We start from the raw sequence: 17,403 nt of genomic DNA, 5'->3' as shown, positions 1-17,403 counted from the left end.
AATTGCCATGTATCACCTTCTAGCCAAAGACTACAATTTTATTTTTTAAAAATTAATCAAATAAAAAAAAAACAATTATCATTACTCCACAACACAGAGATTGAACTTTGCTGCTGGAGGTTGACCTCACATGTAGCAGAGTCATGCAGCAGCAAAGAGGCATGGCACAGAGACATCTGTTGGTGGAGAATCCCGTCCCTGCACATCAAGACTTCTCCTGGAGCTCAGATTTGCCAGCCCAGTTGTCCCTGGCCAGTACACTGACCCAGCATGCTACAGAAAGATACTGGAATCCTACAACCTTGCCTTCATGACTTTTCCCCTCACGTGTTAGGAGAAATTTCTTCACTAAAAGGGCTAGCAAGCACTGGAACGGGCTGTCCAGGGGAGTGGTTGAGTCACCATCCCTGGAGGTATTTTAAAGACATGTAGATGTGACACTTACAGACATGGTTTTGTGGTGGACCTGATGGTGCTGGGTAAATGGCTGGACTCGATCTTAAAGGTCTTTTGCAACCTAAATGATTCTCTATACAACACAGCCTTAGTGGGAACAAAGAAAAGACAGCCCTTACACAGGTCTCATCATAGTGCAAAAGGTTCACATAAACCTCCTTCTCTACCACCTCCACAACTAAAAATAATTGAACTTGAAACACTTGGCCCGTAAATATGTGAAAAGGTAGATTTTAGATGGGAGGTTGGAGGGGAAGCCTGCACCACACATTGCAGAGCTCCCTATGCCGGCTCCGGAGCAGTGCTGTGCTCTGGGAGACGGGAGCTGTTCAAATGTTTTGACAGAACACGCCGATTCCTTGGGAATGTTTTTATTCTAGTCAATGTGCCAATTCTGCACAGATTTCCAGTAGAAAGGAGGCAGACTGTCTGGGTCTGCTGAAATAAAACGACTTCACCCAGAAAGAAGAAAAAGTTGCATTTTCAGACTACTTTTACTCGATCCATCATATTTGTTTTAGTCAGTTTGTTGGATTGTTTTCAATTTTACCTGGAAACTTCATTTTCTACCAGGCTCTAAAGACAGGCCAAAAGGCACCAAAACACACAGAAAATTAAGCTCAAGCAGAAGACCTCTGAGGACTTTTGAGATTTAACTTTGTAGGTAAACAATGCAAATAGATAAACAGGGAAACCCAAAAATTAACCATGTCCTAATTACAACTGCTTAGTCTGGTTCTGCAAGAACCCAAACCCTCCATTTTTGCATTTGCGGTTGTCTTTCAAAGGTTTTCTTTTTTCCCCTTTGCCTTAGGGAGTTATTTATAGGGCTATTATAATTTGAGGTCTGGTCTTCTTGTGGCAGGTCCTCCATCCAGGAAATGAAATAGCATTAGAAAATGAAATCTCTCGTTTATGAGGTCTTTGAGATGGCTCCCTCGGGCATTGGGGAGAAAAAAAAAAGGTAGTGAAAAATATAAACACAAATATAACTACAAGATACTTCCAAGGTCCCTAATTCTATCTATGATGAACTTTATGAGACTCTTTATTAAAATAGAGACCTCTGGTATAAGGTCACCAACTGCAGCTTTTTTTCCCCCAAAGCTCTCCCATTTCCCCCTTCTGTGTGATCAAGCACCTTCCCCACTCTATCTTGGCTGCAAGGGGCTCCTGTCCTAGATTGCATTCAGAAGTGGAACAAAAATAAGTATACATCAAATGCTACCCTTCCTCCTTCTGCCTTGTCACATACTTTTCACAACACATCACATGTTGCAACATTTTAACAGATCAAGGTAGATGAGTTCACCCCCTTGCAAAAATCATACATCAGTCACCAATTTCTTATTCATACCTCTTTGTACTTCTTTCCTAGACTACTCTCTAGAGCCACAAGGCCCCTTATCCTATCCAGAGCTTATCACCTGCTGTTTCCTCTAAATATATGGACATAAAAGTAAATAGAAGCAAATCAGTGGAGACATTGGGATTCCCCCATCTCCTTTCTCTGTGTGTCCAAAGAGACACTTCTTCCTTCCAACATCTGCTCTTGCCATGTATCTTTTTCCCTTTTCCTGAGTGGAACAGGAAAAGCCCCACTCAGCAGAAAAATAACCACTATGTTTAAAGTCCCACTCAACTTCCCAGAGAATATTTCAACTTATCATCATATGTGACTTCTTATGGCTCCTTTAGCCCATCTTTCACTAATCCTATCTAAATCATCTCTGGCAGCACGCTGCCTCTGAAAGTTAACAGCTTTGTATACTCAGAGATTTGAAAAAAGGCCATCAGATATAATGTTCAAAAACTACGGAAACTCATCAAATAGTCAAGACTAATTTTGCAACTATTTTAATATTTATTTATTGCATAGTTCATTTTCAAAACATGTATTTGAGAATATTTTGAAACATATAGCTAAGTTTCAATCTCTTTTTCTTTTGTTTATAATTCTCAGTTTTCTTGTAGTAGGGTAAAATAAGGCACCGGTGGTTCAGTGAGGTTTTTTTACTGCCTGAATATTTAAAACTGTCCCTGTGCAACTGTCCAAAGACTACTTCACTTTTCCCCTTGACTTATTATAAATTATCTAAAATTCATAGAATATTAAAAAATTACAAAATGTAAGCAGGAAGAAAGGTTAATAATTAACAAACAAAATGAAAAGTTAAAAAGTCCAAGGACTATGATCCAAGACTACGATCCATTTCATTGCATTGCATGGTGATAAAAACAAAAAGGAAAAATAGCAATTTGAAATACAATTTTTTAAAGCACACAGGTTTGTTTAAACTTTTGGTTGAAATTTTCTTCTTTTCTAAAACAAACAAACAAACAAAAAACCACCCAATAAAAACCCAATCAGTTCTCAAACAAACCTGATTAGAATCCAATTCTAGCTGATTCTTGTTTCACATTACCATCTAAATTTAGTCATGTGCCAAGGCCTCTAAGGCCATGGAGAAATAGATTAACTTTTGAACATTATACCTCTCTGATAAGATCAGTCCTTTCTTATACTTTGATGTCTTTCTAGGCAACTTGCATTTCTGGATCAAGTTGCATAAATACTTACCCCCCTCCCAAAAAAAACCCCAAAAAACACTCAAGAAAATAACTTTTCATTTATTTCTGAGAAATTAAGAGAATCCTGAGCCCCTCACAGCCCTGCCCCAGTGCCCACCCTACAAACCCACCTTGCCCTTCCCAGCACAGGCCATGAGTATGACCTCATTTCACACTCAGTCCCTCTTAGGGAAAGTTATATTTCAACCCTACATCCTTCCTGGGGCAAGAAGGAAGCAGGGAGAACCCAGAAGTCATGAGTCTTACATCCAAGTAAAGCTACCAGGAGGTGATGCCAGCCGAGGTACATCGTAGGCAACCAGAAGACAGCACACAAGTACCAGGGAATTAACTACATGTTTGAACAGGCAGTTCTCCAAAGCCTTTGATTACTCATTTTAATATAAAGCCTTGCAGAAACCAAGCCTAGCTAGCTGCAGTGGATCAGACCCACAGCAGCTGTACCTGCCTACTCCCAGAAAGGACGGGGGAAGTGTCTTGCTTGCCACCCTTTCAGGATGACTTGCTGTACAGAAGGCCAGCTTCTTATGTGAAAAGACATGTCATGCTGTAAACATTTCTAGTGGAGCTTAGGTTAGCAGCGCTTGTAAGAAAACTCTAATGAAAATAAATTGTTATGTATTTACCCATATGCTGAGGAGCATATGGCTAATGCATTTAGACACTGCTAATGAAGTTAAGACTCTGCTAAATTTGTTGGTTCGTGGATAACAACTGTTCTCAACAACCAATCTGAGCCTGCTATAATTTTAGCATTATAACTGATACCTGGCCATTATTATATGTACTAGTCTTGCTGACATAGAAGAACCGGCTTTCTGAATATGGATTTCTCCACATCACAATAAGAAGGTGAAGAGCATATGAAGCTACTAAACTCCAAACTGACAGGTAATATAAGAAAGTTACAAATTCATGTAAAATAATAGAGTTGCTTTTATGCATTGCAGCTCTGAGTCTATTGCTCTTTTAATTTCAAGGACTAAAAGATTTCATTTGGTCCAACTCCATCCTCTCCAGGCCAGTGCCTCACTGATGTGACTACAGACAAAACTGCAGAGAAGACAATCATGCCTAAGAAATAGTCCTGCTTTTTTAAGTCCATGTATAAAAGCCCATTGAGTTTACTACAACAGCTACTATCCTCCTATTCAACCATATCACTATTGTGATGCTCTTCAAGGTCCCTACTGCTTCTGGAGCCCAAGGTGAAGTGCAGTTTAAGTGACTACAGTAGGTCTAACTGTATGCTACTACATTGCAACTATACATTATCTTCATTTTCTCAACCCAACTACTGCATAGCACCGCTTTTTGTGTTCACTGCTGTTGCATGTCATGCCAGAGCTGGTTTTAATTTAGCAGTACATGTTGCTTAAAGAGGAGGCTACATAGCAAATTCCAGAGAGTTATGCAAATACACTCTCCAATAGACATAACATGTGGCAAACTTCCCCTACACCATTCTTGAGAGCTACGTGTCACTTTAATGATGCAGAACTCTGCTCTGACAAATCCTGGGCAGTCATTTGCAGCTGCCACCAAAAACCCATCAAAGAACAGGCTAGCATAGAATAGCAGAGAAGTATCCTTTAGCACTGTTATCTTGGGGACCCATATCACTCAGATACCTTCATTCCTAGACCAGAATTCAGGCCCAGCATTAATTCACAGCCCAGCTTGCTCTGTGAATATTGTGAAAACATTTAAACTCCTTCCAGCCTTCAAGCGTCCCAGTCCATTCAAGACAGCAGTGATACCAGCCTCCCCAAATCTCACAAAGCCCCCAGAGAAGTTGTTCCAAGTGTTTCACCATAACCTGATGAAAAAGCAGACCTACCTATTCCGGAACACCATCTTATGCCATTTCGCAGGGGGCTAAAAGAGGCCCAAGGTGAAGCAAAAGAAAGAGATTTGCTTACCCAGAAAAGAAGAAAGCTTTGCCCCCATCAGACTTGCCCAAAATCACATTGAGAGCCTGGGGAAAGCCAGGAGCATGATCAGGGAGTCTCTCTTCTCACTTGCTGTGCTGCCACAGAGAACATAACCCCTTTCCACTTAACAGCTAGCAGTTGCCGCAGCCATTGCCTCTTCACCTCATGCAGTGTTTAATAAAGCAAGCATAAAGTATGACAAGAGGAACCACCAAAATATGGGTTAAGGAATACCAAAACCATGATAATGTTCATCAATGAAGTCTGCATCTCCTTCTAGGGACAACTGCTGAGATCTGTGGTAAACACTTACCCAACCCTGCACGGCAAACAGATGTCAGAGCTTCTCTAGGCAAAAGCCACACAGTCAACCCACCATTCCTTGGAATACAAAAAGGACTTGTTTCTTCCCTCAGAGTTAAAAATGGTATAGTCCAAAAGAGCAAAAGTGTCTCTCACGACCACTACAACCTTCATTTCTTGGGTCACTATTATTCACCAGCAAAGCAGTGAATACTGTCACATAAAACCTGTCAGTTGCTTTGTGTATCCTAATACTGTCTCCAACTCCCATAACGTTATTTAAAGTTGACATCACATCCAGGGATATCTTGCAAACACAGTTATCAGAAACACTGAATGTAAAAAAGTCGTGCCTCTACAGAAGGGTCTCTGAGGTCTGCACACTGCTCCCCTAGAAGGCTGCTCACCCTGCTGACACCCCATCAGGGAGAAATTCGGGTGAGCCACAGCACAGCTCCACCCAATGCCCTTCAGAGAAACAAAAGTCCTGCTCTTGCTGAAGGGTGCAAATAGCATTTAGCCAAGTGAGAGACAGACCGTTGTGATGTCTTGATTTCCTGCATTACGTTCCCACAAACAGATACTGCACTGACTTTGTCAGGTTATGTGACAATGCTAACATCTGATCAAAGGAGGTAGCACAGAGTATCAGCTGAGACTAGGAAAATACACATTTTTGAAGGGAAGAGAGACACGCTTTATAGATGGAGATATCATCATGGCTAGGCTTCGCAAACGAAGATTTGGGAAGGCTCTATCCACATTTGTTACAGATGCAGAAATATACAAATAAAACCACATTTAACCCCAGGTTTTTTGTCATATTGCAGACTGTGACATGGCTAGGTTTAGATCTGCCTCACATGCATGGACAGGCATCCCAGTCCAGGCTGGGGGTGTTCCCAGGACATAAGAGAAGACCTGGAGCACCCCGCGAGGTCTGTTCAGGCAGTCAGCAGCCTACAGCAGATGCACACAGTCAACCAAAGGAGATAAAGACAGGTTGGTTGGCGATGCCACAGCCACCCTTTCTGGTTCCGCACAGATAGCTATCAAGTTGCAAAACACACACTCCCTGTCCCATTCTTCTCCTTTGTCTGCATGAAGCAACACAAAACCACATGCAGGCTTTCACTGTCAATATAAGCCATACTATTCTTGTAATTCAATCCAGGTCCACAGCCTGAGAGCTCCTTTTCCTCCCTTCCCCCTTTCCCCCTCTTTGCTCCCCTCACCACTTGCCTCTCTCCAACCTTGTTTAGGTTTACATGCTGTGTCATTAAATTCCAGAACAGTAAACACTGCAATCTTTCTAAGCACCCACACACTGCTTTCTAGGTTGAAAATTAGACATGGGGTTAATTTCATTCCTGCAAGGACTCTGCCTTTTATTTTTCTTTACGTCCAACTCAAAGGATGCTTTTGGTAGATGCATAGTGGGAAAAAAAAAATAATGTTTGCTCTCTGTTTCCTCCCTACACTCCCCCCCCTTCTCCACTCCCACCCATCAGCCATAAAACAACACAGCCCAGCCAGATCCCAAACTGAAAGCAAGACAAAGCACCCACACAGCCCCCAGTTCCATTCAGCAGAAATGGGCCACTCTGGGGTAGCCCAGGATCTACAAGTAGGCCAGACAGAAATAAACAGAGTAAACAAAGAGTATCCTGTCCAAGCAGAGAGAAGCTAAAGAGAGTGATGTCTTTCATTAACATGCAAGGCAGGGATGCAAGCACACAGACAGTCAAAGGCATCACTGGAGCTTGCTAGGAGTACAGGAGGAAAGCAACACATGATCGTGCTTTTACAAGGACCCAAAGCACAACACCCAACCGTACACTGGGCACAATTGCATATCTCGCCTTCCAAGGACCACAACAAGGCAGCCACCCACACACACCCCCCACCACCCCTAAACCTCAGAGAGGCTGGCCCCAAGCCTGCTGCAACACAGCATGGCTCTCCAGAAGGCCGGGTAGGGAGCGGCACACACAGGTACGGTACCGGGCAACCAGGCCTGTGTAAATGTCAGAGCCTATGACATTTAAAAACAGTGTAGCTGTCTTTTTAGGAAAGAAATGGGAAAGAGAGAGAAAAGCACAGCACAGCCATAGCAACAGGTCAAGTGTTTGCTGCGGGTCTTGAGGAGAAAGGGTGATGCAGCGCGTGTGCCTTCTCCGTTTTCAGAGCATTTGTCACGTAATGAAATCATTAGCCTGGGAATGGATAGGAAATTTTGGGTTAGTTTTTCTGGTACAAGCTGCTCTGAAGTCCATACAGATCCATGTGTGAAAGTCCATGGTGTGTATACCCTTGTGTCTCCCATAACACAGCCATCACAAACAACCCTCACATTTTTCCAGACTTGTAGGAAAAATGCAGTAAATGGAGAGGTGGGGGAAGAGTCAGGAGTTTGTAGCAAAACAGCAGCCTGTCGGCTGCAAGTCTGCTCAGTTATTGGAAAAAATTGAACATGCTGCTTTTTTTAAACAGCCTAATCATATTTACTATTACATCAGACTTGCCCACCACAAATTGTTCTCATACAATGGAAGAATTTTTAATCTAATATCTTGGACTCAGATAATTTCCCAGCTGCAGAACTGCAATAATTTCCCATCTTCTCATTATTGAGATAGGTCGACTAACTTGGATATGTTTTAGTTTCAGAGTGAGATTATCGCCCTTTATTGTACTTGAGAGAGAAGGGGTGACTTACAGTAAAATAACTTTGTTTTCCCCAAGTCAGCTCTTACAGTCTGCTTCTCTGTGATGGAGATAGGTCTTTGCTGTTGCATTTCCCTTAGCCCCTTAACTTTCCACACTTTCTCTTCCTCTCTCAGAACACTACACTGACAGCAACTCCTATTTTACTCAAAGAAAATATACTATTCAAGAAATCCCTAAAATAATTCCTTAAAACAAAAGTCTCATGGACAAAACATTTTCTTGTTTAAAATACCTTTGAAAAAGTTTATTAAATACCCCACAACCCAGTACTACCGGTCAAATCCTGCCTGCTTTGTTCATTTGTTTTCAGGCATATTTACAGAAGAAGAATTGCAAGGAAAAAAAAGGATGATAAGGCCTGAAGCTCTGATCACATGTACAGTAGAGCAAAACAGGAAAACTCCATTTATTTCAGTAGAAGTGATTTACACCCAAGTAAGGGAGAAGACAAGCAAATCCTTGAATTTATGCCATTACAAATTGAAAAATGCCGCTTACTCCCACAATTTTCTTGAGAGATTTTGATATTTAATGTTTTCTTCTTAAATTCTCAGGTCCTAGATTTACTCTACTATGTCAAAGGAACATCCTCTCCTTTTTATTTTTTTTTTTTTAGAGTTTCTAGCAATCATTTTCTAGGAGAAAAGCCAGAAACCATGAGACGAGGGCACTCTTGGACTGCAAGGCTATATGTGTTGCAGTCATTCTCTTTTAGATCTCACTGGTGTTCAGGGCTTTTCAACCTGTGCTACTTTGCAGACACAAATTCAACATTGGAAATGTATGAATTACACATATGCAGATTCCCATACAGCACATATCAGTTCATTCCTCTTAGTCACCATTCATTAATTCCTTTGAAATAAATGTTCATGGGTTGAAAAGCACTAGTCTGATGATTTAGTGGGAGTGTGGCTCATGTGTTTTTCCTGCACAACATTAGCAATACTAAGAAAGAGCTAGCCTATTTAAAGGAAGACTGTCTAAAAAGCTAGTTCAGTGGAAAGACATGGTTGCATAAACAAAGAAGTGCAAGAACTTCTTAACATTATAGATGTAAGGAAAAAAAAAAGGAATAAACCTTTTGCTACTTTCTATTAAAAAAAAAATTAAATCCAGCCCTAACAAGCCACTGCTCATGCACAGTTGTGCCGCTTGCAGCTAAACCCCTAAAACCACCCCTATTCCCAGGATGGTGATGGGCAACCTCTGTTTCCCCCCTGCTGGGAAAGGGAAAGTGGATGATGTCCTCTACTGACTGCAGTGAGAGCACTTCTGTCCCTGAAAATGCTCTCATAGAGAACAGCCTGCAGTATAAAAGCAGTGCTCCCATTACTGGTGCGTTGCTATGGGCACTATTCTAAGAAAGCAGCCACAGGAGCAGATCCAGAAAAAATGGCAAAATATATGAGGGAAGAAAGAAAAATTGCAAAGAGCCTGGACTCATCCCTGCCTGTTTCTACTGGCAGTGATAGGATGGTAAGGAAGATGGATGGTGAAATGTCACAGTGTTGGACGTACAGCCTGGCAGTGCTTGTGGCTTTGCATCACTCGACTCTATTTCAAAACCCTATCTGGAATTGTTATTTCTTGGTATCCCAAGATATAATTTCTCAGCTACCTTTATTTTATTTTTCTTCCTAAAAGTTAGGAAAATCAAGTTTGTCTTTTTTTCAGTAGCCTGCTTTAAGTTAATTTAATGAATGCTATTCTGGTAATGAAATTTGCCTAACAGATCATATGATCATTTTGGATCCTAGTTCCCAAAAACTTGCCACTTGTACACCGGCAGAGGGCAAGCCTATCTACAATGTATCAAAATAATTTAATCTCTAGGCACCTTTACCTACATCAAGTGTTAGCAGGTGACTATTGATGTGTGGATTTCACCACCAAGGAGCTACAGAATGAGTAGCTTTATGCTATCCAGATGAACTGAAACCAGAAGAGTGAAGGTGAACTGGTCTGTATTGCACACCACCAGCAACCCTTGTAAGTTAGTCACCCTGCCAATTCCAGTTCAAATTAATCTAGAGCGGATTAAGTCCACCTTTTATGCTATTTTCTAAATGAAATCAGATGTACATGCAAAAGCGGTATTTAAAAGGGTTTTATCTAATAATGAGTCAGATATTGACAGAACAATCACCATGAAGACCAAGGTAAGAAGCAATAAATTCCCATTAATAATTCAAATCTCAGCATGGGTATTGATGACCATGCACTTAAAAGAGAAAACTGGGCAGCATCTGGAATTGGCCCAGATTTCCTGAAAATTTGTTGGACTGCAACAGAGACACACTAGAGAGATTTTACTGTAAGATCCAACCAGAGAAATGGCAGCTCCTCATTATTAAGATATGTTGGACCCTCAGCAACATTACTGAAATTGAGCAAGGAACAGAATGTAGCATTAACAGGCTACTGAAAGAAGATGGGTGAGAAGAATACGGGAACAAAATCTGGAGGCAGAATCCCAGTACATCCCCTTCTCCCAGTCCCAGTATTTGGGGTACAGAGCAACAGCATTCTGCAGTATCTAACTCCAGTTACTGCTTAGGAGCAAGCAACATTAAAAGCTTTAAAATAAATGTATACAATCAGCAAAAGTAAAAACAAACAGAAAGGTCATAGGAGCCAAAACCACTCAGAACAAACCAGTTGGGGCTAGTTAACATAATCTGCTCTATTCACATAACTTAGTTTCACTGAGGGCATGAACTTCCATGAAAAAGCTCAAGTAATTAACTGCAGAAGTTTACACATTTTCTTTCCCTCAAGTTTACTTTACCCTGAAATAAAAGCTGCTTGCACACAACTGCTTCTACCAATTCATTCAAAAAGCTGAGTTTTGCTTGTCCTTTCCAGAGGGAAATGCTGGAAGAGATGGTATCACTGAAGTGTAGGATTCCTTTCAATTCCTTCCACCTCCTGTCCACTCTTCCCATCACTTTGGATCGATACAAAGAAAAACATACTCTACCTCACTGAAAAAGAGCAGATTTCCAATGAAAGGAAGAGGTGGAGGATGTCGGATCCCGACTCTGCTTAGTTTGGAGAATGCAGAGGTGGAGTACCTGGGGAAAAAAAAACGTAGTAAGTTAATTTTTGATCTTTTCATGGTAGGACTTGCCACAGTAACAAGTTCAGATGACTTCCCTAGATTCAGGAGGGAGAAGATGCTTTCTGTATTGGCTAAACAGAACTGCCAATGAGATGACATTGCTCAGCAGCTCCTCAGGTCACAGAAATAAATGCAATACACTGGTGCTTCAGAGAGGGCAAAAGAACCAAGGGACTCAAACACAGGCCTGCAAATTGAGCAGTGGAATTAGAGAACTGCCTCTCTTCCCACAGAAGGTCTTATAAGTCAGAAGTGACTCTCCAAAGCTACGTGAGGTTACAAACGAGATCAAAAGAAGCATTTGGGGTTTGACTTCTGTGGTACAGCTGGGAAAGGAACAAGACAGATTTTCAGACTATTATTTTCTTCTTCAATCACCTCTACCTATATAGATCACAGAACAAGAATTCAAACTAGTCTCTGTTGTCCATGAGCCAAGACAGTGTCAGTACGTTCAAGTCAAGCCTAGTATTTGGGCCAGATATGCTGATCAAGTGATTTTTAGAGCTGCCAGTCAGCAAATTAAACAAATATAAAAAATATGGGGAAACAAAACCCAGACTGAAAAGCTTCATGCATCCCTTGTTTCAGATGAAACTGTGGCACATTGACAGGGACAATATTGGAAAAAAAGGGGAAAAAAAACCCAACCCCAGAGCCTTTTTTTCCCCCTCCCCTCCCCCTTTCTTAATACAAACAATGGATTTAAGTCAATGGACTTCAATTAGTGAAACCTGAAAGAGCAGGAGCTAACAGCAGCAGCTTTGATTACCAAAAGACACAACAATACTAAATACTATCATGCTGAACACCATCACTGGGAGGACCTGGGCAAAAGATCTTTAAGATCATTAAAGGTTATTATGTCTATATTAGCACCTTATATCAGAGTATTGGTATAGTTTTAAAGCTCTCCCTCTACACGATGGTTCTGTGCCCAGGGCAGTTTTGGCACATGAAACCACGCTTCTGTGAGAGGAAACTGAACTCAAAGCTCTGTTCCAATCCTTCACCTTTTATCAGGGCAGTAATAAGCAGTCATTCAGCTTGAATCCCAAGTGCAGTGAGACTGCTTAGACCTGGTGAGCAAATCAAATCTAATGCAAAATAAAAACTGTGAACTGCACATAGTGTAGGTGTTGCAACACCAACTGCTTTAGTCTATTGAGTCCGCAGGCCATCTTAATGACATAAGAGAGACACAGAAGAAGTCATGCCCTCAGATCCCGATGGGCTGGCTCCCTCTTAATCCCACTGTACAGCCTTGGTGACTCTGTAGGTTATGCTAATGCATTGCTATGACTTGGACATCTCTTTCAGTTCCAGTAATCAGCATATGCCTCATTTGAAATGACCTTACATGATGCAGGCAGGTTTAACCTAATGGGCAAACAGCACACAATTCCTGGGGTTCAGTGAAGAGGTAGGAGAGAAAAAAAGAGCTGCTGTTAGAAAATGATCCTTTCCTCCAGCAAGAGGGAAAGGAAAGAATAGTGCTGTGAAGACAAATATATAAAATAAAGAGAATTAGATCTCATGTGATCAGCTAAGCAAAATGGGACTTAAATATCGAGTTAGTAGCTTTTGGTACTTCAATTTCCAGAGATTTCTGGGAGCACAGTACCTATTCTCTTTTGTGAAAATATTTTACAAAAATCATAACCAGAAGATAGGGATTTGATAATTTTTAAATAGCAACTTTTTTTTTTTTTTAATGGGGCAGTACAAGCCTCCAAAAACATAAACCCTCTCAATAGAAATGATGTGTCTTGAGCCTCTGCAAGGACACTATTTCAAGTATGACAGGGTATCATGGAGTAAAGGCACAGAAGTCAACATTTATTACACATTTTATACATATTATTGACTTCTTGGCTACTTAACTGCTTTAAAAAATATGAGGTTTTCCTCAGCTAATACGCTTGGGAAAAGAAATGTTTTAACTTTAAAATGACAAAACAGCCTACATGATACATCTTCTTCCCCAAAGAGAGGATTTTTTTTTTTTTGCTGCTGTTTGAGATCTTCCTAAAGTGTCTTTGTGTCATAGCAAAGTCCTCATCTTCAGTATGTAAACAGTGAAAAAGATGAAAATCCCTGTCAATGGAAACCTGTCAATTTTGCAGGATTCTATTTTTATGTTTTCAGTGTAAAATACATGGCAGATCACAAAACACCAGCCTGGGCTACTGTTAACTGCTCGTTTCACTAAAGACCAGACACACTGTAGACTCCTGGTTTTCATGTACAGCAAAGGGAAGAGTGACTGCAACAGAGGCTTACACTAGACAAAGTAAACTGTGTGATCACCAAATATTTAAAAAGGAACAAAACTAATGAGTACAGTGCACCCAGTTTCACAAGGCAAGAAACACACAGACTGTGAAGACTATTTATGCTTAGATGAGCAGTTCATCATTGTCAGCTTCTGAACATTACTGGCAGCTCCACATAGCTGAGAATTTGCTTTCCTTTTCCCCCTCCTAACATGGTTTTCTCCATTGCTTTTTATTCAGTTATGTTTGAAGTAGGTTTTCGAAAGATAAGGAACCACAGTTTACAATGAGATGGGAGAAAGAAGCCCCATAGTCAAGCTACACACTGAAATATAACAACGAAAGGGTGAGCCCAGTTGGAGGGGAAAAAAAAAAACAAAAAAGAATCTCACCAATAAACACATCCACCTCTAGCCTATGATTTCACAATATTTCTGGTATTGTTGAAATACCTGCAGTTTTACAGAAAAGAAAAGAGTATGCAAGTGACCAAAGACTGATGGGGCTGCATGCACTGAAGAAGGAGGATCTAACACTGCACAGGTAACCTTGCCTTTGGTAATTTCTGATGGAACAGCTTACACTCTGCAACCTTAAATATTTAGAGCTTCCCCCCATCTCTGCAATATTTCAGCTCATTCCCACTATTTTGGGTGGGGGAGAGAGAGAGAGTAGTAGCTTGTGGGTTTCTTTAAAGAAAAAAAAAATAGTCCTGTATAACACACAGTGAACACCAGCAATACACGAATCTGACAGCTTTGTGGCACAACCCTTTGCCTTTTCAGCAGAAGAGACGGATAACTTGAACCAGTTGATTTATGTGATTCGGTTACTCAGCACCCTCATGACACACATTCAGCCAGTAACTCAGTGCTCTGGAAATAGCATCCAGGTTTTGTTGCTGGGAAGGGGAGGTGGGCTAGAAGTTGGACAAGTAGAAACAGGCAGGGTTGCCTTGTAGGCAAAGACACTTGTCTGGACATCTAAGTGAAACAGTTCCAAGCCTGCCTTATCACCAGCGGGAAGTCTTATTTCTCACTCTGCCACTTAACACTCTTCTACATTATTTTATCACAAAAATTAATCTGATATCAGGCAACCTCCTGCTGTTGCTGTGGGCACACACTAAGTGTAGAAGATCAGCCAACGAACTATAAATGCTAAATCAAATGCAAAATCTAGAAATAGAAGAGATACTGAGAGGTGATGGAGATGACCAAAGATATGGAACAATTTCTGTACAAGGAATAAGCAAAGGGGTTACAATCTTAATCATGGAAAAAAGAAGCAACTGATGCGTGCTATGACAAATATTTTTAAGATCCTGCACATCTTACAAAATAAATTAAGAATTATTACCCACTGACTAAAAAATTAATCATAAAATCCACAAATGAATTTTCAGGTGGCAGGATTAAAAATTAAGCATTTTCCCAAGAAATAAATATACTAACTATTGAACTCCTTGTCATGGAATGTTGTCTACTCCAGAAGTTTAAAAAGCTTCAAAAAGTGAATAAATAAATTAATGAAGGGGGGCAGGAAATCAGCAGGCACTTTTAGCTAGTAAATTTAACAAATGTAAGAGAAACACGTGGAAAAGATGAAAGGAAAGGAGGGAAAATTAATCAAATTTATTTTCCTAATCAGGGAACAAGTCTGTAAGCTTCTACTGGCAGAATAAGAGATTAGACTGTTATAAAACCTAAAAGATAAAACCTCAGACACTTAAGCTTTCTTAAGAGGAAGATAGGAAGGAGTCTTTATGTAAAGTGAGAGGCATGAAAAAGATAACACTCTGATGGCAGCAATATTTACTGGACAATCTAGCACACTCTCACTCAAAGGAAAAACATACCCTAATATTTACACATGTAGGGTTTCCTGCACAACTATTAATTTAAAAGCTTGGCATTATATTTTGAGCAAAGTGACAAGACATCAAAAGGAACCAGAGGAACAGCAGTAATGAAGTAGATCGATGAACAATTCAATAACCCTTTGAAGATGTTCAGATGGCCTCTCAGAGTTAGATGCTCTCTGTATATATTTAACACAACTGTTAAAAGAAAGTTAACATGCCAAACACATTCCTGTACACCAGCATGGCAGATATAAGTTCTCTGAAATACTAACTTCTCTCCACAAAACACCATGCAAAAAAATAAGGAGAAACAGATAATTAATATAAATTGTGATGGATATATAATCAACCAAACTAGCCATCTGCCCAGCCAGGTCAGTACTGATCAGTACTGCAAGGAAAAGTAGCAGATAACATTACGGAGCTTCCAATTCTGCATCATAGAGTTCAACTTACTATTGAAATTACCCCAAATTTCTCTCAATAGAAAAAGTGTGTCATTCCTTCTACATGTAAGCAATGCACAACCTAATAATATCTGAAAACTATAAACTAGGACACTGAAATAAAAAAAGTGATGTTATTTAATCTCAGGGTTGGGAGGTACATTATTTTGCAAGGCTGAGTGGGAAAACAAAGTATTTTGCTGAGATAATGCCTGCCAAACAAGAAATAATCACAATGTATTTTTACCTCTTTGTCTCTATTTACATATACCCATACCAGATTCCAGTTAACACTGGGATGCATTTTGCTCACAAAGTAGTGATAATATACAAAATAATGGTAGCCTCCCCAGCATTACAATGATGGCTCATGAAAAAAATATACAAGCATTCCTGGGAGCAGTCTAACCAAAACACTGATATCATCCCCAAGCTGGCTACAGAGTTAGACTTTCTGTTCTCAACTCTCTCTGGGAAATTTTGCATTATGAATACTGCAGCAGGGTCACTGGAGAGCTACCATCACACAAGTCTTTCCTCTTGTCTCATGCTCAGGATATCATCCAAGATAGAAAATCATTATCTGGTCCCATTCTGACAGAGGAACACACAGAACCCAGGTCTTGCAAGTGGGTGAGTATTGCAGCCAAAGTGGATACCACCCCAGAAGGATACAGCCACCTCTGGTTATTACCTCTGAAAAGAATACTCATGGAAAGATAAACAGAGCAAGCCACAAATTAAATCAGCTGTCCATCCCCAAAAGACAGCTAGGTCCTGAAGTACACTCTCACAAAACAGAGGAGAGTAAAATGGAGAAAGTAAATCCCTTTTCCTTGGTCAACACAGGTTACCCAATTACCCTTTACTGTTACCTAGCAGTACCCCTGGTGGAAACAGAGCATTTTGCTGAACGAAAATACACTTGGTTGTGTAGAATATCAAGCTCAGAGCACGGAATTATTACTATAACTCCAAAAAGAGATACAGCATATCCACAAGTATAATTTCAGTTCATTCTTAAAGGTAATATTCAAGACACACTTTAGTCAGTTTGGGATAGGGATATTTGAGTACTGCAATTTAATTTTCAAGCTCAACAAATCTACACCTTTTTAACTATGAATTTGTAGGTCTATAACAACAGTTTCAGAGATAATGAGCACTTCCATGTAACACTTGTTCTCCTTAATCACTTGCATACACTCACAGTGCCTTTCGATATAATTGCACAAGAAAACAGAAGACATTGCACACTCTTGCACCATCTGCCTCCACTGGGGCAGATGTTTTCCAGCTGCAAACCTTAAATGATCATAGGATACTATTTCACTGAAATATTTGCTAATACATCAGGAATAATGTGCAGGAAAGGCCGAATTATATGCCCAGTATTAAATTTATACCTCATCTATCTGTTAGCAATCATCTTTTAATCCATACTGTTCTGGTCTGCTGAGCAATTTCTTTAGTGTCTCTTATCTTAAGAGAACCGATAGTCTCAAAGGACTGGTTGCAATAAGGCTTCAGGTCGTCACAGTGTATTTAAAGTTTTGGGGGTGGCTTTGACATAAGTTTTAAAAAATTAGCAGTGATTCAAGGCCAATTAAATTAAAAAACCCATACAGAAAAAGCAGCACACTTCACCATCTTCCAGAGTAGCTCTGGGAGAGACAGA

The 17,403-nt window shown here is 40.3% G+C and overlaps 1 protein-coding gene across 6 annotated transcripts in view; it reads right to left on the bottom strand.

Moving 5' to 3' along the window:
* Positions 1-17,403, bottom strand: part of TBXAS1 (thromboxane A synthase 1) — a 251,881-nt gene that overhangs the window by 165,629 nt on the left and 68,849 nt on the right. For 5 of the 6 annotated variants that reach the window (XM_027660819.1, XM_027660828.1, XM_027660809.1 and 2 more), the window contains one exon: positions 10,999-11,092. In XM_027660819.1, coding sequence (XP_027516620.1) covers positions 10,999-11,092 — 94 coding nt within the window. Of the gene's footprint in view, positions 1-10,998; positions 11,093-17,403 lie in introns of those variants that run through there. The other variant, XM_027660850.1, reaches the window with a different exon arrangement.

This window comes from Corapipo altera, unplaced genomic scaffold (assembly GCF_003945725.1).
Source record: "Corapipo altera isolate COAL_440 unplaced genomic scaffold, ASM394572v1 1, whole genome shotgun sequence".
In the NCBI taxonomy this organism is placed as follows: domain Eukaryota; kingdom Metazoa; phylum Chordata; class Aves; order Passeriformes; family Pipridae; genus Corapipo; species Corapipo altera.
The sequence above is the reverse complement of the archived record's forward strand: the minus strand, read 5'-3'. Positions and strand labels throughout refer to the sequence as shown.